General features: G+C 41.2%; 1 protein-coding gene across 1 annotated transcript in view; it reads left to right on the forward strand.

Annotated features, from left to right (window-relative positions):
* The window catches only part of ablim1b (actin binding LIM protein 1b), a 254,903-nt gene that overhangs the window by 22,461 nt on the left and 206,121 nt on the right, over positions 1 to 26,321 (forward strand). Inside the window, exon 2 of the mRNA XM_072557362.1 lies at positions 14,130 to 14,264. Coding sequence (XP_072413463.1) covers positions 14,130 to 14,264 — 135 coding nt within the window. The remainder of the gene's footprint in view (positions 1 to 14,129; positions 14,265 to 26,321) is intronic.

A 26,321-nucleotide genomic window follows, 5' to 3' on the forward strand; every position in this document is an offset into this window, starting at 1 on the left:
ATTTTGGTGTCATCTGCAAACTTACTAACTATATCTCTTATGCTCACATCCAGATCATTTATATAAATGACAAAAAGTAGAGGGACCAGCATTAATTCTTGTGGCACTCCACTGGTCACAGGCCTCCAGTCTGAAAAACAACCGTCCACCACCACCCTCTGTCTTCTACCTTTCAGCCAGTTCTGTATCCAAATGGCTAGTTCTCCCTGTATTCCATGAGATCTAACCTTGCTAATCAGTCTCCCATGGGAAATCTTGTCAAAAACCTTACTGAAGTCCATATAGATCACATTTACCGCTCTGCCTTCATCAATCCTCTTTGTTACTTCTTCAAAATACTCAATCCCGTTTGTGAGACATGATTTCCCATGCATAAAGCCATGTTGACTCTCCCGAATCAGTCCTTGCCTTTCCAAATACATGTACATCCTGTCCCTCACGATTCCCTCCAACAACTTGCCTACCACCGAAGTCAGGCTCACTGGTCAAGGATATAGGCTATTTGGCAGCTTCCAGGGTATCTGGCACATACTTCTAAGATGTGATTCCAATGATCACAGATGACCTGTCCATTGATGGAATCGAATTCCTTTCTGTTGATGAAGTTAGCTGTGTTATGTTATAGCATTCTCAGTGCACCTTTTGTAGAATCTGTAGTGCCCTGCACCGAGGAAAAGCCAGCTATATTTCCAAAGTCTACCGCCTGTGCTGTCAGGGAGGAATGAGATGAAGCAGTGTGATCTGGCACATGTTGAGTTGGTACCTGCTGTTGTGATTGTAACAAAGTGAGCCAAGTGGACCTTGTAGAATAAGAGTTTCCTGAGTGGTCCAATCAGGGAGGATTAGCTGACAGGGAGGACTGTGAGAGTTTCTGTTCACTCTGGAAGCTGGTTCTAAGAAGGCTGAATCAGTGTCAAGGACTCACCATGTGTAACTAAAGGGTGACTTGGTGATGGGATATTGACCTCTGGAGTTATTTCACCTGCCTTGATATATTTAAGGTAGTGTTATGAGATTCCACACATGTCCCCAGTGGAACCTTGGAAGCAGGCAGTTGCATAAATGTTTTTAGTATAGCTTGACACCTTGACGACTATTGGGATGCAATGAACCCCACTCCGTCAGGTCTCAGGTTCCAGTCCAGCTGTTGACATAGCTCTATGACAGTGTCTCAGGACACCCACATTCTGTGGCAGCAGTGCATTACCCATCTGATGGTAAACTCTGGATCTTCTGCATCTCTTGCACACCTGTACAACTGCAGCTTCACTGGAGGCCATTTGGCAAGTTGTTGCGGCTTGTTGGGGTATCTGTTCCTCCATTTCTGTGCATTTTAATTGCACCACAGCCACAGTGATAACTTCCGACCCTGACCACCCCCACTCCCACCTCCCCACCCCCCAAGAAAAACTGGGAACCTCCTGTTGCTTTCTTCTTGGCACTCCCTGTTGAGTCCTTCCTTACTAAGCTTCCTCGTATTCCCACACGCCTGTTTATAAGGTTGGACTAAAAGGGGAAAATTGTTTAATCTGGTCAGTTGGCACATGTGAATGCAAATATATGGCCATTACTAAAAGAACGAAAGGAGAGATTCAGAGAAATGTTTTTCGGGTGCATGGTTATTACCTCCCACACACAGCTGTGGAAGCAAACTTTATGATGGTTTCGAAAAAGACACTCACTAATTTAAAGTTGAAAAAGGAAGGGAAATGAAACTAAATGAGTACATTTATCAGAGACCCAGCACAGACACAATTAGATGAATTCCTGTATGCTGCGAAATAAGTTAATTTTTTGTGGAAATAGGAGAGTCAGGAATTTAGAAAATGTGTTTGCAATTTCAGGATCAAGATAATTTTGCTTAAAAACTTGAAGGATTAATGATTCAGAGAATATAATCAATGGTCTTGTATACATTCAGCCTCTGACTCAGGCACTTAGGGGAAAAGGTTTCAATCTTTTTTCTGACTGCAGGCCTTGACTAATGGATTTGTACAAACAAGCTTGGGTCAGGGTTAATATGTAAGTGTATCCCAGTTAAATCTTGCTCAAACTGAAAGGAGTTGTTCATTGATCATAATAAGCAAACAAAGCAGTATGCTTTCTTAATAACTGAGACTGTGTTTAATCAAACAAGTGTAACAGTAGAAAGCTTTGTCAACTGGTCAGACCAGTCGCCCATCTGAGACTGATGTCCAAACAGCGCCTCTTGCGAACATCCAAATGCTAACAACTACTTCTTGATTATTGTCGTGTTCTCTGTCAAAAACCCACGTGAAAGTGGACTTAAATTTTAACTCAACTGAATTTTAAGCCCTTCTGCAGTGGCAAAAAGTAATCAAATCAAATCACTTTTTCAGTTTGGCTAAACTACAGAAGGGACTTCTGGACAATTACAGTTCATCAAATGTGATCTAAGTAGAACCAAAAAGACTTGCATTTATATAGCACCTTACTCAACTGCAGGACGTCCCAAAAAGATGTTACAGTCAATGATGACGACATGACACCAATTGTTAAAGTTCACTTGAGAATGTAACTTTTGAAAAGGTTTTGTGACTTACATATGAAAGAACTGAAACCAAGATGGTCATTCTAAAAGGTGAGAGATTTAACAAATAATCCAGGTCTTTTCAATATATAATTTCAGTTGCATCACACTGTAAACTTTTGCTATAAATTCTGTGTCTTACAATCTTATACTCCACAACCACCTGATGAAGGAGCAGCACTCTGCAAGCTAGTGCTTCCAAATAAACCTGTTGGATTATAACCTGGTGTTATGTGATTTTTAACTTTGTCTAACCCAGTCCAACACCAGCGTCTCCAAATCCTGACAGTCAATAATGCATATTTTTGAATTGTATGTTCACAGTTGTAATGTTGACCAATTATAATGCCCTAATAAGAACGATGCAAAGATCTTTGTTAAATAGCTGTTGGCAAACTTTAATCTGCAAAATTCTGTTTGATGCATTTGTGCATTGTTAATATTGTGCGGGTAAAGCAAATAGATTTGGATTGGATTCCATTTTAAATGCCTCTCAAGTTTACTGTCTGTTGCTTTCAGTAGAGAATCATGTTAAATGTGGGGTCATTCAAGTGGGCTAGAAAGCAAGAGCAGAGATGTACTGCTGAAGATGTATTTGGAACATTGTGAGCAATTTTGGGCCCATATCTGAGGAAAGCTGTGCTGGCATAGGAAGGGGCAGTTTGCAAGAATGATCCTGGGGGTAAAGGGATTGTCAGATGAGTGGTTGAGGACTCTGGGCCTGTACTGTATTCAGTAGAGTTTAGAAGGATGAAAGGTATATTATTGAAACGTACAGAATACTGAGACGGCTGGATAGTATAGACTTGAAGAAGATGTTTTCAGTAGTTGGAGAGACTAGGACCCGAGGGCACAGCCTCAGAGTGAAGGGACCTGCTACCTCACAGCACCAGGATCCCAGGTTCAATTCCACCCTCAGGTGACTGTGCAAGGATTTTGCACATTAGCCCCATGTCTGCGTGAGTCTCCTCTGGGTTTTCTGGTCTCCTCTCAGTACAAAAATGTGCAAGTTAGGTGAATTGGCCATGCTAAATCGCCCACAGAGTCCAGGGATGTGCAGGCTAGGTGGATTCGCCATGGGAAGTGCATGCTTACAGAGATAGGGTAAGGGGTGGGTCTAGGTGGGATGCTTTTCAGAGAGTCAAGATGGACTTGATGGGCCGAATGGCCTGTTTCCACACTGTAGGGATTCTATGTATTCTGTGAACTGGGATGAGGAGGAATTGCTTCTGCCAGAGAATTGTGACTCTGTGGAACTCATGGCCGCAGAAGGCTGTGGAGGCTAAATCATTGAGTGTATTTAAAACCAAAATGGATGGGTCCTTGATTGGTAAGGGAATCAAGGTCACAGGGAGAAGTTAGGAGAATGGGGTTGAGACACACATCAGCCATGATTAAATGGCAAAGCACACTCAATGGGCTAAATGGTCTTATGGTCAAATGGGGACACAATCCAAATTTGCTCATTTTCTGCTAAATGGGTTAGCTTAAAGGGAATTATTAAAATAGCCTGTGCTCAACCACTTGGCAACTTCACCATTCTGTGCAAATATATTTCAGCCTATTTCAACATTATTTGATAGGACTTATCACCAGTTCCCAGATATATATTCAGCAACCCTGAGGCAGAATTGTAATCACTACAAACTGGAGATGAAATCAGAAAGCTCAAGTCAGAGTTTGCCTACTGTTGAGGAGAATGCAATGAAGCAGTATCTCTGAAAAATTGATGTCTTAAAAATATATTTCTTACATTCGTAACATTATTATTTTTACATGTAATGCATTGTATTGCTACATAATTCAAACATAAAGTGAAAAGTAATAGCTGTCATTTGGATTTTCCCATTTTCAAGACTATATCCAATTGTATGAACTAATTAGTGGCATTGCACTGAAGAGAACTATAATGCTGTTCATAGGTGAACATAAGTTGAGAGTTATTATTCTGTGGAGGAGAAAATGAGGACTGCAGATGCTGGAGATAAGAGCTGAAAATGTGTTGCTGGAAAAGCGCAGCAGGTCAGGCAGCATCTAAGGAACAGGAGAATCGACGTTTCGGGCATCAGCCCTTCTTGAAGAAGGGCTGATGCCCGAAACGTCGATTCTCCTGTTCCTTGGATGCTGCCTGACCTGCTGCGCTTTTCCAGCAACACATTTTCAGCTCAGTTATTATTCTGTGTACAGCAATGTTGGATAGATTAATCTTCAGAGAAAGGTCGTATAGCAAAGGCATGCTGATTTTAGACCTACATCTTTGCATCTGGAAAAGGCATGGCTAGGACCTATATTTGCAGGAAAAATCCATATTGCAAGCTTGGTACCCAGCCTTATTATCCATGTGGCATGTCTCCACAGCTAGAATTGTCCATTTGTTACAGTGTTAATTATGGACAGCCCATGTGAATTTTGTGCTGTCCTGGAGAAATGGTCCATTAAAGATATAACAAAAAGAAGGGAGACGTGCTTACTCATTATTTACGTAGAACATAGAAGATTGAACAATACAGCGCAGAACAGGCCCTTTGGCCCTTGATGCTGTGCCGACCTGTGAACTAATCTAAGCCCATCCCCCTCCACTATCCCATCATCATCCATGTGCTTATCCAAGGATTGTTTAAATCTCCCTAATGTGGCTGAGTTAACTACATTGGCAGGCAGGGCATTCCATGCCCTTACCATTCTCTGAGTAAAGAACCTTCATCTGACATCTGTCTTAAATCTATCACCCCTCAATTTTACCTATGCCCCCTCATACAAGCTGACGTCATCACTCTAGGAATAAGACTTTCACTGTCTACCCTATCTAATCCTCTGATCATCTTGTATGTCTCTATCAAATCCCCTCTTAGCCTTCTTCTCTCCAAGGCTCTCTGCCTTTCCTCATAAGACCTTTGAATTTGTTTCTTATCTCTTTAGTGCAAATTGAGCTAATGACTGATTTCTTAAATCCTGCAAGAGAGGATTCTGTTATTTGGAGATCAGTCAGGCTTTGTATCCCGGACTGAAGTAAAGTTCATACCCTGAATGTAATAGACCTGAAGCATAGACAGAAATTTAGAAAAATATTCAAATTCACGGCATAACTAATTGGTTAAAGTTCAGAAAATAAAAAATGGAATGTTGACATTTGCCAATAGTATTTTGGAGACATTTCTATTCTTTAGAGTCAAATGTCAAAGGTTCTATAATTCCATGTTATATTTAATCCCCCGGTTAACAGTTTGCCAATGCCCTTTGTAACCAATTGGTTACCATGAAACGCAAGAATGGCCTGGATATCAGCTTCTCTGATCTCCTCCTTCTTCTGTCTCTCCACCAATGAGTGACCACAGATTAGTATTCAGTGTCTGTTACAAATTATAGGATATCTTGATTATTTACAAAACTATTTAACTGTGCATTTAATGCATTTCAATAATATTTGAGGGCTTTTGAAGTTTAGCTGTAATAAACTGAAGGAACAAATGGATGCCATTCTTTAAAGGAAAAAATTTGCACCATGTTGTATGTAACCCAAAATATACTACTGTTATAAAGGTAGGCTAAATTGTTTCTCTTTCCACATGCTCTCCAGACTTGGATTTATCTCTATTCATTCAATGTTACTATATCAAAATTCTGTAATTCTTAATAGCACTTTTGTATGTAAAAACCTCACATGGACTGCAGAGAATTTTAGTGGACAGGCCTTGCCCTTCTGTAGGTCATGATATGGAGGTGCTGTGTTGGACTGGGGTGGACAAGGTCAGAAGTCACATGACACCAGGTTATGGTCCAATAGGTTTATTTTGCTGCTCCTTCGTCAGGTGAAGTGTCTTCAAGCTTGTGATTTCAAATAAACCCATTGGACTATAACGTGGTGTCGTTGTGACTTATTATCTTTGAAGGTCAATTAAGAATGGACAATAAATGCTGGCCTGGGCCTGCAATGCTCACCTCTTAAGAAAAGTTTTTTAAAAAATTGATTCCATAAAAGTAATATGTTCAGGCTTTTCCTGCCTATTCAAGAATTGGGGTTGCCTCCATTTTTCTTAGGGTAGCAGTGACCTTTTACAGCACAAATAATGATGTCAAAAGAGAAATCTAATATGTTGTACAGATATCTTAGGTTCTGTGACAATTAGATAAAACATAGCAAACATAGGCTGTACTTTTATAAAATTCCCTTTGAGATATTCGATTGGGTATATTGAACACCAGATGATCTCAATATTCTGATTAGTAATAGCTCTTAAATAGAGGAAAATGAACTTCTGAAAATATGCTAATACATTTGCAGTGACTTTTTTTTTGGTAACTTTAGACTAGCTGCAAGGCATCCAAAGTAATTTGTAACCTCAGGTACCTGTGTCACTGCCATTTATTCCAGACAGTAGATAAAATAAATAATTTATATTTCTGTTGTGGAGTCATGTTTCAAACTATTTCACAGCAGGTAAAGTTACACAGAAACAGACAATTTACCACACAGAAGGAAGCCACTTAACCCCCTTGTGGTTGTACTGAACAGAAGCAAAGCCCTCTAAGCAAGTCCCACTTTTCAATTGAGGCTACAGCACATCAAGTGTACATTCAACAGCTTCCTCATACAAGAAAGCCTGTGACTTGACCATCCATTCAGGCAGTAATTTCCAAATACTCACTGTCCAAAACTAAATTTTCTTAACTCCCCTGTAATTTTTTTGTTCTGATCTGTGGTCATTGATATTGATCTTGCTGCAAAAAGAAATCGGTTCTTCCATAAGTCTGTTTAGACCTCCTAATGACTACACTCTTCTTAATTAAATCCTTGCCCTTTTTCAGCTTTCTCTGTTCTGAGGTAAAACAGTTTTGACCCATCTGGTCTTCCCTCATAGCTGAAATTCTCCATATGTGGCAGCATTTTTGTCATTAATTTCTGCGCCCCTCCCCCCCCCCCCTGCCCACCACACGCACACACAGTGCATTTAGGTCTACTCCTCCTTGTTTTGTGAGCAAATCCAGCAACAAATTTGTGGACATCAAGGTCCCACAAAGAGAGCCTGGAATAAATAAATACTCTGTATTTGTGGAGTTTGATGAAGGAGGATCAGCCCTTGAAGATCTCCTTCAAGTTGTGCCACATAATACTTTTGCTTCACCTGAACAAGTAAAGAAGTGTGCCTAAGCCTGGCAGAAGTTAGATTATCCGAAATCAAATTTGAAATAACTATCCCCAAGTTTAAGTACTAGGGTGGTGATGATTGCGAAAGTTGTTCCCTTTTAATCGCTTGCCTGTGCAACTTTTCATTTTCTAGGAAGCAGATGTTTTCCGACATAATTCTTTCATTATAAGTCATGTGATTCAGAATCCTGAATCTGCACAGGTACAATATCATGTGTGACGAGTAAAACACAAGATGTTGCAGCAGAGGAAGTAATGTTTTTAAACAGTGGAATACTCATTCACTTTGAGTCCTCATTACAGAGAGTTAGGAAAACATGAGGCCAGATTTCACTTCTAGTTTATGAAAAGCAATTTTCAAAAAGTAAGTGAATATGCCAATAATCTATGCAAAAGTGCAATGCGTACTAATGATTGTTGAGCAAAATACATTTGGTAAAAATTGTGGAATTCTCTGTCATTCTGCGAACTGTAATTAAAATGGTTTGCACTTCAGTTAGTTTCTGCTAAGCACACACTTCAATGAATAATAAATCAATATTTTGGTTGCATGGAAGGAAGGGCCACATCAAGCTGTGCGTGTTTCAAATGGATAAAACAGACAAGGGCAAAGCAATGTCACATTACACTGCGACCAAGAATGCCAACAAAGCAATAACAGGAAAACACATCGTTAACAGGTCAGGATCTTGGCAAGTTGAATGCTGCCATGATAAACTGAACAATATGATATAGTGTTTAAAAACTTTGAAGCGGAAGTGATTGCACTTTCAGCTATGCAAAGCACTTGGACTATGTTTGAGGTGCATCTCACTGGAAACGCTTTTGTAATTTTATTTAATTCTGTGGGCATTAATTCTGTTACATCTTAAACATTGGTTAAATTAGGAAAAACGACGTTGCAAATTTCCTTGTTTTTATTGCCATTATATTTATCAAGTATCTAATATTGAAACCTTACTTGTAGCTTCTCTTGAAATGTTGTGATTATTATTATGTAGGGACATATTCTCATTATTGTGACCACTCACTTTCAATAATGCAACTGGAAAATTCTTGTCACTTATTTTTGTTTACTTCAGCATCAAGTTCCAGGTATGTTTTCATTTTTTATCATATGAACACACTCAATGTAGCAAAGATTCCAGCACCACGGGGAGGGGGCATATCCTTTTCTCATCTTTTAGACATGGATAATGCCACCTCTTTCTTCATCCACTTCCTCTGTCACCTGCTCTTGCCTATTCTCTCCTGGATGTGCGTCATTGTTTGAGCTTCATCAGGTCTTTAGTCACAGTTATTTGTTGTGAAACTTAGGATGCTTTCACACTGATGTTCCAGCTTTTAGGCACACACACAAAGGACTGGCATCTATGGGTTAGCAAAGGGTAGTGAGTAAAAGGTCAATCTTGAAGTCAATTCATTAAGTTAGATTTTCCAAACAAGGACTCATAGTACAGAGAATCTATTAGAACATCAGGCAAAGGTCAACATGCCCTGCATAAGTGGGTATTAACAACGGATGATGGTCTTAGGATTTTCCTGCTGGTCTACTAGAAACACATATCAACTTTCAATTGCAATGACTTTCTGCCTTATAACATTTAATAAAGAAGACAAAAGAATCCATGTAATATTTGAATAAGAAAAATATTTTTAAAATTATAGAGCAAAAACTGGGAAGTATGATTGGAGTAATTAGCTTTGATTGGCAAGCTGGCATTGGCATAGTAGATCAATGAGAACAGAGTCGATAGGTCTTGTGAGAAGCTAGCATAGTTGTCAGAGACCAAGTAACCTCTTCCCATTAGGAGATTTCCACGATTATACAGCTCATAAATGAAAAGGGATTTACACAACATGCAATGTTTGAAGTCAGTCAAGGTAGCCAAAGATGCAAAGTGATATAATGACATGAATAGATTAATTCCAGAAACCCATGTTCTTGGCTGAAGTTAGTCATCTTTGATGATTTAATCAACGTTGACATATGCTGCTCAAGGGAACCCGATCCTAGAGTATTCTAAAAATAATTCGTCAGTTTAAAAAATGAATGAGATGAGCAGAGTGCATCTTAAAATGCCGTTAACAATCTGAAAATTCCTGCCCTACATTGAAATACAATCTGGAGAGGAAATCCAAAAACTAGATGCCACTCTGCCTGAAAATCTTACTGTAGCACCACATTTTAGAAATCTAACAGTTAATCTATTTTACAGTTGGTTTTATCTTCGGATCTATTTTAGGATTAAAATACTTTGAGAAAACGGGCTCTATACTGGTGCAAATTAATTTCTTTTGAGGCTGAGTCAGAGTACAGGCAGCCATCTTAGTTCACTTTCTACAATGGCTGATTGAATTACCTGTCTTTTCACAATCCATGCTTGGTTCAGCAAAATTGGAAACCTGATACTGTGCAATTGGTCCATGTTTGGACTGATAGTAATTCTCTACTTTCCAGTTCTTATCTGGTTAAGAGAATAGGTATTTCTGTACTTTCGCATACCTGCAAGAAGCGATTTCTATGGCTCGGTGCATTCTGTCCACTTTACATTTGGTTCAATAATTAATTCAAACAATTCCAGTTCATATTTGCTGCAGAGTTAAACATAATAATATTTAACTGGGCCCTGAAGAAGTAATGATTCAAAAATGGCAAACATTCCTTTCAGTGCATGTTAACACACGTAGGGTATTGTGTGCTCAGTGGATATTCCTATCCCCACACAACGTGATGGATTTCCCATTAAATATTGTATGTTCCGATTAACTTAGGGACATTGTTAATGATTACTTCAAACAAAAAAAAACATTTTGAGGTAGATTGTTCCAAATTGCTGGCAATATAACCTTACATCAAATGTTCAGTGACATTGTCAACAATGTGGAAATAAGGAGGAACAGAAAAAATGGAGACAGAATTGATTTGAAATTGTAAATGGAGGCTCAGAAACTTGCAAGACCTTTCTCTGTTAGGGTACAAATTCTGGTACAGTGTTCCTTCCATCTGAGAATAGGACTCAGCTCAAATTCCAGGGGTGGGGTACTTATATAATAGGGATGGATCCCAAACATCTGTAAGGGCATACCATTGACAGTCACTCTGGCTCCAACTCCTTCCCTCTCTCAGTGTAGAATAAAATTCTAGTAAGGACTAAGAAATAATTGCACATTCAGTAACTTGATGCATATTGGCATGCAGAATATGAGAAAATGCAAAGTGACCAAACTTTACAGGTATTAAGTTTTCTGGAATCTCACAAAATCAGTGAACTGATATAAATTAACACTACATAGAGATATTTTTTGCTATGGATTACTGTATCCTTCCTCCCCTCGGAAACCGACGTCAGTACCTTCGGTATCAAAGAGGGCAAGATATCCATGTTTCATGTGGGTCCTGTTCTCTTATGTCTTCTGGCACACGATGCCTTATTTTTGGCTTTCTCTATTTTCCACTCAGCTTTCAACACTGTTGCTGTGTACAGATAACTTTTAGTTTTATTGACAATGTCAGCTTGCTTTTCTTTGTTAAATGATTAAGTATCATCATTTCTCAATGTGTGGCAGTTTAGTAGTCTCAAAATGCCACTGGAAAAGCACAGTAGGTCAGGCAGCGTCCGAGAAGCAGGAGAGTCGACGTTTCGGGTATTAATCCTGATGAAGGGCTTATGCCCGAAATATCAACTCTCCTGTTCTTCGGATGCTGTGCTTTTCCAGATCCATACTTTTCAACTCTGATCTCCACCATCTGTAGTCATCACTTTTTCTCATGGAAGTTTAGTAGCTTGACAGGATGAAATCTTCTGCTCCCTTGAGCAAGGTGAGCAATAGCAGGGAAATAGGGAAAGTATGTCGAAAATGGAAAAATCAAATTTTCAACATCCCCTTTGGATTTAAACAATGATTTCTGAGTCTCAATAATAAGCAGTGACTACCTTATTATATTACCTTATTTGCTAAGTTGTCTCCTTTATATGCAGCTCCCAATTCTCATTTCCTTCCCTGAGAAATAGATGGTGCTAATTCCTGAAAGTCAGAGTGGGAACTTGGTGGCAGCAGCTCGCCATTTGTTTCTCTGGACTTCGCTTTAATTCTTTTTTTACACAGCATGCCTATATACTCCTTAGCTACCGTCCTCTTCTATCCTCCAACTGAGCAAGCTGGCCTCATAAACCACCAGCATCACCATACCATTATGCATGCTCTCAGTCCAATTCTCATGCCATGTCAGCCCTTCAGGTCTTCACTTTGGAGCTGATGGACACCTATGATTTGAATGCTTCTGCAAGATCAGTTTGTGTGCTGTGCCACACATGAATTTCATGTGTCCTAACTGGATGCATTTTTTGGCCCTTACCTTCATTTTTTAACGCACACTGACTTAGCATTTGCTTGGAGACTGCCAGCCTCTCCCTAACATTGCTTTTTATTGTGGAGGGAAAGGCTTCAGGTAATCACAGTGGGGAGCACTGAACAATCAAGGGGCTGATGCTTTGCTGTGAGGCAATGTGCTATGTCATTATCATGGGTCAAGAGTGTGGTGCTGGTAAAGCACAGCAGGTCAGGCAGCATCCAAGGAGCAGGAGAATCGACGTTTTGGTCATCAGGAATGAAGGGCTTTTGCCTGAAATGTCAATTCTACTGCTGCTCGGATGCTGCCTTACCTGCTGTGCTTTTCCAGCACCACACTCTTGACTCTAATATCCAGCATTTGCAGTCCTCTCTTTCTCTTATGTCAGCACGTGTCAGCAGCTTACCAAGCAAATATGTGGCAATTGCTTCAACCAATTGGCCATGTGTGAAAGTCAAAAGGGGCTAGTCCCTAGTCATCAATACAGTCAGCAAAGGGTTTGTCGGATTCCAGTCCAGGGTGTTGGCCACCGTTAGTCATGTTGGTCAGGTGTAATCAGTCCAGGGATTACAGGTTTACCATTCGAATTACTGTGGAGACATCAGTCTTGTGGGTGGGAGGTGGATGCAGGCTGACTTTTCCTGCAATGCGACAAATGGAGGGACTGAGTATGATCACGTGCATGAAGGAGAAGGTAGTGGAGCTGCAGGAGAAGTGGTGAACTGTCTCCATTGAATGAGAAGAAAGCACGGGGGCAGGAAGGGAAAGTAGGTTGGGAGGAAGATGTGAGTGAGAGTTGTTAAATAGACATGCCCAATGTAATGAGAGTTGGCATCTGTGAGGCTTGCAGAGATTGGCATGATGCAGTGGCAAAGTTCTGATGAGGGCAGTGGCCCTGTGATTGTGAGGAAGCAGAGAGAAGATTGTGGCATCTATGCTTGCAGAGTGTAGAGGACTATTAACCTTCTTCCTGTACTGCTGTGCATTGTGTTTCACCCAGAACACAGCACTAACCCAGGCTGCTGTCCCGATCCAGCCTGACTGAAACCAGTGGTGTGGCTTCTTTTGGTGGTCAATGGAATACAGCACTTCTCTCCTTTACACCATCCCAGCCAGCAGCACCTCCAGGTGCCTGTCAAACATAGCTGGATGTCAGCTTCCCTTTCTGGGCCATATCCTCATCAATAATGATTTCACACTGGGTTATGGCGGGGTTGGGGGACGGGGGGTGGGGGGGTGGGGGCTTGTGTCAGGCTTGCAGCATCTGAAGTGATGCACAGTATGGTGCCAGCTGCATTAACAGCACAACGTCTGGCAGAGGTGAGCATATCCACTTCTCACGGACACATGATTCCAAGAGAAAAGAGCCAAAGAGCCATGTAGCATAACTAATGAGCTGTAGACCAAAAGATTCCTGAGAGAAGTCACCATGAACCAGGGTGGACCACCTGGTCTGAATCTCACCAAAGAAAAGTCTTTACCAAAAACTGAGAAAATTCAGCCCATACTAAGAAAGCTGTCAAATTGCTGTTAAAAAAAAACAAATTTACTAATGTCCAAATTGGGAGAGAATGTCCGATTTCATTCAGTCTGTACGTGTCACAGAATATGTGGTTGAATCTTCATGGTAACGGGGCATGAATAGTAAACACTGCTTTGGCACTGCCACCCTCATTCAGGAACAAATAAAAGAAGTCTACATTTCAGTTTTGTTTTGCAATCATTCTGTCATTTTTGACTTGTAGGTCAGATTTGAACTCCTTTTGAAATAAAAGCCAGGATTTGACAACGATGTGCCAGCTATAACAATGTACATGTGAAGTAGTTGAATTTGAACACTTATATTGTCTCCATACTCAATTCCCGGATGTTTTGAAAGACTGAGCAATGCATCAACTATGCATTCAGTACAAAATAATCTACCAATATATGATACGATTTAGCCATTTCTGTCTGACTGCTGATAGAGGATTCATCTTTGCCTGTCTGCCTCACTCTTGATGTTGAAGATAAAAATGCAATCTGAATTGTAATAGTCAACGGCCTGCTTTGCTCATGTTTTCTTTTCTTCTCTGCAGTGGCTCACCCTCAGGACCCCCACAAGCCGACAGAAAAGCCAGCCATCCACTGTTTCAAATGTGGAGACCCATGTAAAGGACAAGTACTACGTGTCCAGTCAAGACATTTCCATCTCCAATGCTTCACTTGCAAAGGTAAGAGTGTCAAAAGTAATTGTTGACTTTTGAATTTTCCCATTTCTGCTTAACTCCAAAGCTTCAAAATAAACACAAAGTCTGTTGGAGACAGTGTCTCATGTGTTCACGGTATGACAATTTATTTTCTTAAATAATATGTCAAGTTTTACTCGTTGGACACACCTTTAACCTGTGTATTCCTAATTTGGGTGCAGTGTTTGTTGAATATCACCTTCAAGGGCTGTTTTGATGAAAGGATGAAACAGTTGATGAAGGGGTGACACCATGAATCAATGTCTGAACCTTCACTTTAGCAGGCAGATTTGGTCCTGGTTGCTAATTATTATAGATCCTGTATAAAAATCATTTCAATGAGACTGTCACAAATTGCTCAGTTTCTGAAACATTACACAATTAGGTGAGAGACCTCACATCATAGCAGGTGACTGCTACTTCTCATTCATACAGACTGATTGGCTTGCATTTGCGTTTGCTGTTGCTGAATTTTATCTTAGCAGAAGTTTGAAAATAGAACTGAGGTGCAGGGATGTGAAAGCTACTTGACGTACATTTTAGAAGAGCTATTCATCCGTTCCACAAACTCATTCCAAGAATTTCGAATGAGCTCTGGAAATCATAGGTAAAGGAATGTTAATTGTGCCAAAGGATGCAGTCAGATTTTCCACTCTGCACATGGTGCCTTTAATATTTATTTACCCTTGACCCGAAGAGTCCTTTTTAACATCCTGTTATGGTATCAAAACTCAGTTGACGAGGATTGCGCCTTACTAAACTCATACAGAGACTTGCTGATTCTGCAAAGCAGGAAGATTATTATTGGGCACCTTGCCAGCACTGTGTTAGAAGCTCGTGCCAAATTTTATTGTTTTGACAACTTCTGGATTTTGGGCCTTGGATCTCTTTATTATGTGGATGATGTTGCAGTAGAGCCCCCGCTCTGCTTAGTTCTCCAGTTCACAGGAACGTGAGCTGTACGGCAGAAGGAGGAATGGGTGGGTCACTGAGTTTGTGATTTGGACTTGATCGGAAAATGGGTTGGAAGGTCAAAGGCATCAGTGTACTTTAGTGGGGATGGGTAGGAAGCTTGCAATATTCAGCATGATCATGGGAGCTGGAGTCCATGGTCATGTGGGCCAAGAGGTCAGGGCTTGGACACGTGAGTATTGCGTGTTTGGTGGTTGAATGTCAAAGTTGGGAGTGGAGTGGGAATTGGATCAGGCGTTTGTGTAGTTGACATTATTTTAAATACTCACTTCATTGCATTTAGTGTTACTTTTCTACACTGACAGTGACTGTCAAAGAACAAACCAAAGTTACAACGGATCAGAAGTGTGTGTTAAGCTCTATATTTACACGTACAAAAGGACCAACAGCTGCTTCTGATGTAGGTAAATGATGCCTTTGTTTGGCCTTTGGCAGATGTACAAGAACATCAGTGCTGTTTTGGATCCCGAATGGCACATTTGGCACCCAAAGAATGTGTGCTACTTATCCCAATTTCAAGCTCACAGCTTTAAAATCAAAGCTCCTTGGTGCAACAGACATATGCAAGTTTAGAATTAGAATGTTTTTTAGATACATTTCCCATGTCATAATGTATGTGGGCTCCACACATCCCCTTCCACTGAAGGTGGGGCTCCCCCACATTCCTGATGAAGAGCTAATGCTCATAAAGTAAACTCTCCTGCTCCTCGGATGCTGCCTGACCAGCTGTGCTTTTCCAGCACCACAGTTTTTGACTCTGATCTCCAGCATCTGCAGTCCTCACTTTCTCCTCCTGAAGGTGTGGATTGCCCTGGATGATATGTCGGATTGCCAGGGAAATAAAGGGGAGGAAATGCAAGTATTTGGGCATAACATTGGAAGTCCAAGTGGAGGAGGCCCAGAAGAGAAGGAAGTTCCTGTTCTCAGAGTGTGGAAGAGGAAGCTGGGATGGTGGGGAAGTGTCCATCACACAGCTCCAATCTCTCTTGCCCATCCCTCTGGTTCCCCTTCCATTCATTGTGCAGAGCACTGCCTTACTCTTGGTGACAGCTGTATACTCCAGCACAGCACTTAATCATTTTGGATGAGAATTAGAATTGAAGAGCTTTGGAGTAGTCTTGCAAAGAGACTCCTAGTGGATTTAAAACATCCTCCTCAAATACACACCAGCAAATGAACAGCGAAAACTCCGCATAGTTTGAGAGCACACTCAAAACGATGTTCAACAATTTCTTTATCCCAGTTCAGTTGCTCACTGATAAACAAGTCCATTAATTAAAGTAGTGGTTACTGAAGTGCAATCTAGCCTGTTTCATGAGCATTAGTTGTCACTAAGACCACTCATGATCCTCCAGGAATCTGTTCTTACTGTGATCTCAAACTATGCGGAATTTTCGCTGTTCATTTGCTGGTGTGTATTTGAGGAGGATGTTTTAAATCCACCAGGGGTCTCTTTGCAAGACTATTCCAAAACTCTTTCAATATTCTGAACACAAAACAGATTTAAACTCACTTCGTTCCTCTGGTATCGGGAAAGATTTTCTGGTACTTGTTTTTAAATTGCAAATTTGCTTAGCATGAAGGGTGGCATAGTGGCTCAGTGGTTAGCACTGCTGTCTCACAGTGCCTGGGACCTGGGTTCAATTCCAGCCTTGGATGACCATCTGTGTGGAGTTTATATGTTCTCCTTGTCTGTGTGGGTTTCCTCTGGGTGCTCTGGTTTCCTCCTGCAGTTCAAAGAAGTACAGGTTAAGTGATTGGCATGCTGAATCGACCATAGTGTCCAGGACTGTGTCAGCAAGGTAGATTAGCCATGGTAAATGCAGGATTATGAGAATGGGGTGGGGGATTGGGTCTGTATGGGATGCTCTTCGGAGGGTTGGTGCAGACTTGATAGGCTGACTGGCCTGTTCCCACACTGTCGGGATTCTATGATAAAGCAAATTGGAAGCCACTAGTTTACCAAGGGGAAATAGTGCACAGTTAACAGCTCACTGTATGGCTAGATGGTTTTATCAGGATTTTTACCCACAATTGAGAGAGAAACCTCTATAAAGAAATTTTAAGGGACATTTTTATCATGATTTATGCTATTTACCCTTGCATAAAAATTGGATTGTTAATTAGAAAAGACAGGAAAGAAAAACTGAAAGCTATAAAAGCAAAATTTTAAATCTTGGCAATGATACAATAGCTCATTAGCCTTATATCCGCAGAAAATAAATCATTCCAGTGGCAAGTCTTTGATCTTGGATGACTGGTTTCTGATGTAAAGGAGTAGTCAAGTAAAGGATAAATTGTTGGAATTCCGAAAGCAATCAAGGCATGAATATTTGACAGCCTGTGGATCATTTATGGATACAATTACCAGGACAATGGGAATATCACACCGTTGGCAGCACATCTCAAAGAAAAATTCATAGGAACGTAGGAATAAGAGTGTACCATTCAATTTCTCAAACATGTTATATCAATCAAGTAGGTCATGCTTGATCTGTATCTTAACTACATGTACCGATCTTATCTCAGTCTTTGATAGTTTGTTGCCTATAGGAATTGATCAACCCCTTCCATGAGAGTTGTAAGACTTTCCAGAGAGAATCCATATTTCTCTAATGCTTTGTGTGAAAATTGCTTCCTTTTTTTGCCTCCTAAATGGCTTAGGCTAATTTTACGATTATGTTTCCATGCCTTCCTACCAGAGGAAATAGTTTCTCCATGTCTGCCCAACAAAATATCTCAACATTTTAAACAGCTAAACCAGACCACCTCTTGAAATAACTCCACAGAGGCCGGTATCCCATCACCAAGTCACCCTTTATTTCCACATCAGCAGTCTTTGACTCTAATACTACCTCATCTGGAGCCAGTTATCAAAGTATCTCTGATACTCTCCTTTTTATTTTTTTTTCCGGAGTGTCTGACACTCCTGTTTTTTTTGATACTCCTGTTTTTTTTAAACCCCGACACTACCACCTAACTGCGGTAGTGCTTATTTTTCCCCAGCACCCATGTTGTGTGTGTGCGAGTGAGAGACACAAAGTGCATGAATCTTTATTCAATTTCCACCACCAGGAAGATAGGAAAACACCCGAGTGGCCGATGACAAGCAGTGCCCTTCACAAAAAAAGGCAATGCTGTGTGATCAAACAGTGAAGGGGAGGGCAAAGACTAAATCAAAATAAAGTTGAAGGGGGAAATAATGCACTCAACTCCCTGCGGCACCCACCTCTCCCTGAACAACTCCAGGGTGTTGGTGGACACTGCGTGCTCCTTCTCCAAGGACACCCAGGCCCTAATGTAACTCTCCTTTTTATTTTTATTTTTTTGGGTGGCCAGTGACAAGCAGTGCCCTTCACATCAAAGGGCAAGTCCCTGTGTTTTTTTTTCTTTTTATCTTTTTTTTGTGATCAGACATTCCTTTTATTCTCTTTTTTTTCCTTAAACCCCCACACTACCACCTTACTGCAGTAGTGCTTATTTTTCCCCAGCACCCATGGTGTGTGTGTGCGGGTGTGAGACACAGTGAGAGACACAAGGTGCACGAATCTTTATTCAATTGCCACCACCAGGAAGATAGGAAAACACCCAAGTGACAAGTGACAAGTACTGCCCTTCACATCAAAGGGCAATGCTGTGTGATCAAAAACAGTGAAGGGGAGGGTAGGGACTAAATCAAAATAGAGTTGGAGAGGGAAATGATATACTCCACTCCCTGCGGCGCCCACCTCTCCCTGAACAACTCCAGGGTGTTGGTGGACACCGCGTGCTCCTTCTCCAAGGACACCCAGGCCCTAACCTAATTCTCCTTTTTTATTTTTTTTATTAAATCAAACACTCCTGTTTTTTTAAATATATATATTTTTTAAAATTGTCTTTTAGTGCTTATTTTTCCCCAGCACCCATGGTGTGTGTGTGCAAGTGTGAAACACAGTGAAAGACACAAAGTGCACGAATCTTTATTCAATTGCCACCACCAGAAAAATAGGAAAACACCCGAGTGGCCAGTGACAAGCAGTGCCCTTCACATCAAAGGGCAATATTGTGTGATCAAAACAGTGAAGGGGAGGGTAGGGACTAAATCAAAATAGAGTTCGAGGGGGAAATGATACACTCCACTCCCTGCGGCGCCCACCTCTCCCTGAACAACTCCAGGGTGTTGGTGGACACTGCGTGCTCCTTCTCCAAGGACACCCCGGCCCTAACGTAACTCTCCTTTTTATTTATTTTTTGTTTATTTTTTTTTCGCGGAAACGTGCCTGTTGATTTTTTCTTATTTTTCTTTTCTTTTTCTTATATATATATTTTTTTCTCTTTTTTTTACAAAAGGCCCCTGTTTAATTTTTTTTTCTTCTTTTTTTTCTTTTTTTTAAAAATTAAACCCCCACACTACCGCCTAACTGCGGTAGTGCTTATTTTTTCCCCAGCACCCATGGTGTGTGTGTGCAGGTGTGAGACACAGTGAAAGACACAAAGTGCATGAATCTTTATTCAATTTCCACCACCAGGAAGATAGGAGAAACACCCGAGTGGCCAGTGACAAGCACTGCCCTTCACATAAAGGGGCAATGCTGTGTGAGCAACAACAGTGAAGGGGAGGGTAGGGACTAAATCAAAATAGAGTTGGAGGGAGAAATGATGCACTCCACTCCCTGCGGTGCCCACCTCTCCCTGAACAACTCCAGGGTGTCGGTGGACACCGCGTGCTCCTTCTCCAAGGACACCCCGGCCCTAACGTAACTCTCCTTTTTAATCTGTCAGCCAAGGCTCCCTGATTGGACCAGATTAACAGCCCCAATTAGGGAGCTCATATTCTATGATGTCTAGCTGGCTGACCTCATTACAATCAGAACACTTCTTATTCTTCTGTTTTAAGGGAATAAAACCTGGCCTTGGAATTAATGAGTCTGTGCAATAATCACTGAGGGCAATACTTCCTCCAAATACTTTGTTATCCAGAATGCAGTAACCAAAGCAGAAATCTAACTAACTTTAGAGCTGCCCGAACATCGAGGCAGAGCGTCGATATGGAAACAGGTGGATGAAGTAAATTGAACAAAAGAAAATACAGCTGATTATTGCATGAAGCTTTTAACAAGATAAGGGAGGACCTGTGCAAATTCAAAACAATAAATAATATTACCAAACCAAGCCATTTGTTTAACAGCTACAGAGGAACCTTGATTATCTGAATACCAATTATCCAAAAATTGGATTGTCTGAAGGAGATCTCGAGGTCCCGATAGAAACGTTACATCAAAGACGCGTTTCCAACTGTGATCGCATCTTTTGTTTACAGTGATTAAACCAGCACCGTCTCCAAATGACGGGGTTGGGGGTAGGCGTGGGCGGCATGGGGTTTGGGGTGGGGGCTCGCGCGCTGCAGTGGGCGGCTGCAGTCTCCTGAACGGGGAACAGACTTTAAAAACTCCGAGCCCCAGATGAAAGGCATTTAATCGATGAACCGAATAATCAATTATCTAAACGAAATAGTGCCTGCCCGTCTTGTTCGGATAATCAAGGTTCCCCCATATCTCACTGTCAGAAAATCTGTTTTTTCAAAATTGTTAGTAGAATTTGATCTATAATTCTTTTAGAACTCATAAATGCACTGTTTCCTATGATGGCAGTACCTCATCTGTGCCATATGCTGACTCAGAAAAAATAATCATCTGTCTAAATCTATCTGCAAAGAAATCCAGCTAACAGCATGAAAGCTGTGAGAAATAGTTTACGGGTAGAATTTCTTCTCAGTTCATGCCAAGAGGACTGAATCAGATCCAATACTGGGCGTTGAATGTCATAATTTTATGTGTGAGATGCCAGCACCTGAAATGCTTTACAGATTGTTCAGGTGTTATAGGTATTGAATGTCAGTTGCTTGATGATAAGCCTAAGAACAGGGTTAGAGAGGGTGATAATGGAGTTCAGGGAAGTTGTGCTGCATATGAAGTTGACAGAGCGCATCTTGTTCTCTTTGACATTACAGCAAAGCTTTAAAGAAATGCACTATTGCATGTGAACATATTTTGCAGAGAGACATCCCAATGTGCTTCACAATGCACTTTTGGATGTACAGTCTAGTGTTTTGATGTGGCAAATGCAGCAGCTGGTCCTCTTCAAGATCCACAGGTAACTTTTACATGCACTAAACTGGTAGATAGAGCCTTGATTTAACACCTTAACCCAAAGACAACACCTCTGACTGTACAGGGCTAGTATTCCACTGGTATGTTAGTTTTGATTTTTGTAGTCAAGTATTGGAATGCAACTAAACCCAGAAACTTTGCAACTTAGATGTAAGAGTTTTATTAGCTGAGCCCCAACTGACACAAGATTCTTCAACAAGCATTAAGCCCCTGATTAAAATAAACTGCTTTAGATTGTTGCTGAAGACAACTTGGTCATGTGACCAATTAAATTTGGCCCTTGGGAAAAGGGCTGGTGTAGCTGATTCTATAGTTGAACAAATTGATAAAATGCAAAGCAATCGATCTCACTTATAATCTAAAATAACTGACATCAGAAAGCAAAAAGGGAAAAGACTTCCTCCTTTTAAATCAAGTGACTTGTTATTGTAAGGTAGTATTAAAATGCTGCAAGTGTTGCCATTCCAGAAGAAACTTCACTCAGATTTTCAGTGAGGCAAATTGCTCTTACATTTTCTATGCAGTTCCAACAGTGATCTTAACGAAAGTCCTTGTGTTTTATTTGCTTTAACACTCCATTGCAGGACAGGATATTGCACTCCTTGATGATTTACTGATAACTTACTGATGCATAATGTTCAACTTAGCAGAATGATCCAACCATTTGATTCCTTCCTGTACATTCTTTGTAGTTAAATTATAAACCAGTAATATGTGGATTCTAGCACTATGCACACTGGCATTACCAATGTCATAAATTAACAAGTATTGATAAATCAGGCGAAGTGTAACTGTAAGAAACTGACGTTTGTATTGTAGCAAAGTTAATGCATTTTTGTGATCATTTCAAATCTCCGGCAACTTTTTATTCCTGCTGTTTTGCAGATGCAAAACTTGCTGCCTGGAAATTTCTGAATGGTTTACGCCCACAAACCATTTACTCTTGGCAAAATCGAATGATAAAGCACAAATGCTGACAGAATTTTAAGTGTGGGTGAGCACAAATACAATTCTTTTAACCTTGATCACCTGAGTCTTTGCCCGGTCTTGTCCCTGTGCCCAAAACTGACCATGCTCCAAGGTCAGAATCATGAGTTCACATTGATTGTGTTGGTTAGGGATTGGGTTAAAGATTCATGATATTGTCCCCAAATTCTCAGCAACACAGTGCCCTGACCAACAATGTAGTCAATCTTGCATGTGACATTTTGAGTATAGTTTTCATGCCTCTTTGTATAATTATATTCAAATATAATTTAGATACCTTGGTCAATTTAATAAATAACCATCAAAAACTTTTTTCAAAGGCTTTTTTTATAATCATATTTTGTATGGTATTACTTGAACATCAAACACAATTGAAGTTTAAATTCATTGCAACATGAAATTAGATTCTGTCAAAAATAAGTTGAACTTGAATGACATGTAGACTAGGAAAATTAAAGCCAGACCAGCAGTCAGTTGAAGCCACAGGTCTGCCCTTTAAACTGGAACAAAGTGATGAAATAAGTGAAGAGAATGTTAAAAATTCTATTAGACTTCGATATCATGGGGACAAAGTCTTACAAATGATGTAGATTACAGTAGATTGCATAAAAATGCATGGTACTGATGAGCTTCAGATGCTGTTTTACTGTTAGATATTGACCAGCAAAATAGATAACTCTTTTGTAACATCCTGCTCCGGAAGTTGTTGCAAGAGTAACTCAACTGAAAAGTTTCATCTTGTGTTGTAATCACCAGCAGCAAGATAATCAGGACCATAAATATATAGCTAGCGTGGTAAAGCTTACAAATAACATAAGATTGCATTACATGAAAATCAATTTACGTGAATAATGTAAGGCTGCTAAAGTGGAGACTATTTGTTCCCCATTTAAAGTAAATCATGATCTTATGAGAAAACATGATATTAAAGTAGAAATGTTCATAAAATGGGATATGGACAGCATTTGCCAACAAATTTCACTTCAGCTAAAAGGATTTTGTGAGCAATCTTTTTGCAAGAACACGCTTTGAGATGCGTTAAGAATTTCTCTATTTTTCTTCATTTCTGATGATTTTAAATGTTTTGTTGTGACCGACCTTTACGGATATAATTACAAATATTTTCTTTTGACACAAATGTATCTGTTCCTCTGTGATATGATTTGTACTGTTTGCATTGCAGACCATAACTTTGCATTCTCTAATGTTATTAAGTTTTCAATTGGGATCCACTAATCTGAGAGTAACAGTTCAGTTTAGAGCCAGTAGCTTTTTAGTTTAGACAATTGATTCATAAACAGTTAAACATCCATCATAACATAGACAACATAAACATCCATCATGCCAGATGCCACCAAATTATTAGGAGAGAGATAAATTGATTAGTACATCTAAGGATCTCTGGCCCAATAAAACATCTGAGAAGCCATGACCCATCAACATAGTTTTCGATTGTCTATTTATATAGAAAGTCTGGCTGAAAGTGGCAAGCCGCAGGGTACAGGATACTCCCAAGACTTTGAAGCAACAAATAACTTGCCCAACTTTATGGATGTGCTGCATTTAATTAATGTAGGTCCATGTCCTTGTGGGTCTAGCCATAGCACTTTGATCAGAAACGTTTGGAATAATAAATAATATTACTTGCAGATCATAACATAATTGACTGGGAGTTAGAGAACACAGGATCTCCATTTATCATCTTATCCCTCTTACACTGCTGGTCTTATATGGTACAACTAGACATCAACATCAGGAATATTTGGATGCTGAATTAAATTCTGGTCCTTCTGATGGATGCTTGGTGAAGCTATGGCAGGTGTAAGCTGGAATATCCTGGGTTTTTGACACAAGGAGGTTAGGTATAGGGGAGTTAACTTTCTCATAAATTTCCAGAGTTTGTAAATTGCACAGAGAGTCCAATGGGCATCTGAACATATGTTTTGATGTCTGCTTCATAGCAAACTGGATTTATACTAAGATTAGAATGGTGCTGGAAAAGCACAGCAGGTCAGACAGCATCTGAGGAGCAGGAAAGTTGATGTTTCGGGCAAAAGCCCTTCATCAGGAATGAGGCTGGGAGCCTCGGGTGTGAGAGATGAATAGGAGGGGAGGGAGCTGGGGAGAAGGTAGCTGAGAGTGCAGTAGGTGGATTGAGGTGGTGGTAAAGGTGCTAGGTCAGAGGGGAGGGTGGAGTGGATAGGTGGGAAGGAAGATTGACAGGTGGGACAGGTGATGAGGACAGTGCTGACCTGGAAGGTTGGAACTGGGGTAAGGTGAGGGGAGGGGAAATGAGGAAACTGATGAAGTCCACATTGATGCCATGGGGTTGGAGGGTCCCCAGGAAGAAAATGAGGGTGTGAGGGAGTGGCGATGGAGGAGGCCCAGGATCTGCATGCCCTCGGAAGAGTGGGAGGGGGTGTGGAAATGTTCGGCCACAGAGTGGTGGGATTGATTGGTATGACTGTCCTGAAGTGCTCTGCAAGAAGGAATCCGATCTCCCCAGTGTAGAGGAGACTGCATCGGGAGCAACAGATACAAGAAATGACATGCATGGAAGTGCAGGTGAAGCTTTGATAGATGTGGAAGGCTCCTTTTTGGGGCCTTGGACAGAGGTGAGGGGAGAGGTGTGGGTGCAGGTTTGGCAATTCCTGCGGTGGCTGGGGAATGTGCCAGGAGGGGAGGGTGGGTTATTGGGGGGGCGTGGACCTGACCAGGTAGTCACGGAGGGAACGATCTTTGCGGAAAGCGGATATGGGTGGGGAGGGAAATATATCTCTGGTGGTGGGGTCTGTTTGACAGTGGCGGAAATGTCAGCGGATGATGCGATTTATGTGGAGGTTGGTGGGGTGGAAGGTGAGGACCGGGGGGGTTCTGTCCTTGTCATGGTTGGAGGGGTGGATTTGAGGGCGGAGATGCAGGATGTGGGTGAGATGCGTTGCAGGGTGTCTTCAACCACGTGGGAGGGGAAATTGCGGTCTTTAAAGAAGGAGGCCATCTGGTTTGTTCTGTAATGGAACTAGTCTTCCTGGGAGCAAATGCGGTGGAGACGGATGAATTGGGAATAAGGGATAGCATTTTTGCAGGAGGTAGGGTGGGAGGAGGTGTAATCCAGATAGCTGTGGGAGTCGGTGGGTTTGTAAAAAATGTCAGTGTTGAGTTTGTCATTGCTGATGGGGATAGGGAGGTCCAGGCGAATTTAAGGTCAGGGTGAAATGTGTTGGTGAAGTTGATGAACTGTTCATCCTCTTTGTGGGAGCATGAGGTGGCACCGATGCAGTCATCGATGTAGCGGACAAAGAGGTGGGGAGTGGTGCCGGTGTAATTACGGAAGATGGACTGTTTTACATAGCCAACAAAGACACAGGCATAGCTGGGGCCCATGCAGGTGCCCATGGCAACCTCTTTTGCCTGGAGGAAGTTGGAGGATTCAAAGGAGAAATTGTTGAGCGGGAGGACCAGTTCAGCCAAATGAATAAGAGTATCAGTGGAAGGGTACTGGTGAGAGGAAGAAATAGAGGGCTTGGAGGCCCTGTTGTGGCGGATGGAGGTGTAGGGGGACTGGATGTCCATAGTGAAGATGAGGTGTTGGGGGCTGGGGAAACGGAAGTATTGGAGGAGGTGGAGGGCGTGGGTGGTGTCCCGAATGTATGTGAGGAGTTCCTGGACAAGGGGGATAGGACAGTATCTAGGTAGGTGGAGATGAATCCGGTGGGGGAAGGAACAGGCTGAGACAGTAGGTCGGCCAGGGTAGTCAGGCTTGTGGATTCACTTAAGCCAATCCTAAGTGGTGGTTAAAGCTGTTACCATACCATTTTGGGCTGTAATGTAAATTGGAAGGTGAGACAAGCATGTAGAATGGGCAACACCGTAATCGTGGATGACTTCTATTTGCATAGAAATTGGGTTAACCAATTCAGCACTAAAGCTGTAC

The sequence above is a fragment of the Chiloscyllium punctatum genome, chromosome 38, assembly GCF_047496795.1.
Source record: "Chiloscyllium punctatum isolate Juve2018m chromosome 38, sChiPun1.3, whole genome shotgun sequence".
NCBI classification, from domain to species: Eukaryota; Metazoa; Chordata; class Chondrichthyes; order Orectolobiformes; family Hemiscylliidae; genus Chiloscyllium; species Chiloscyllium punctatum.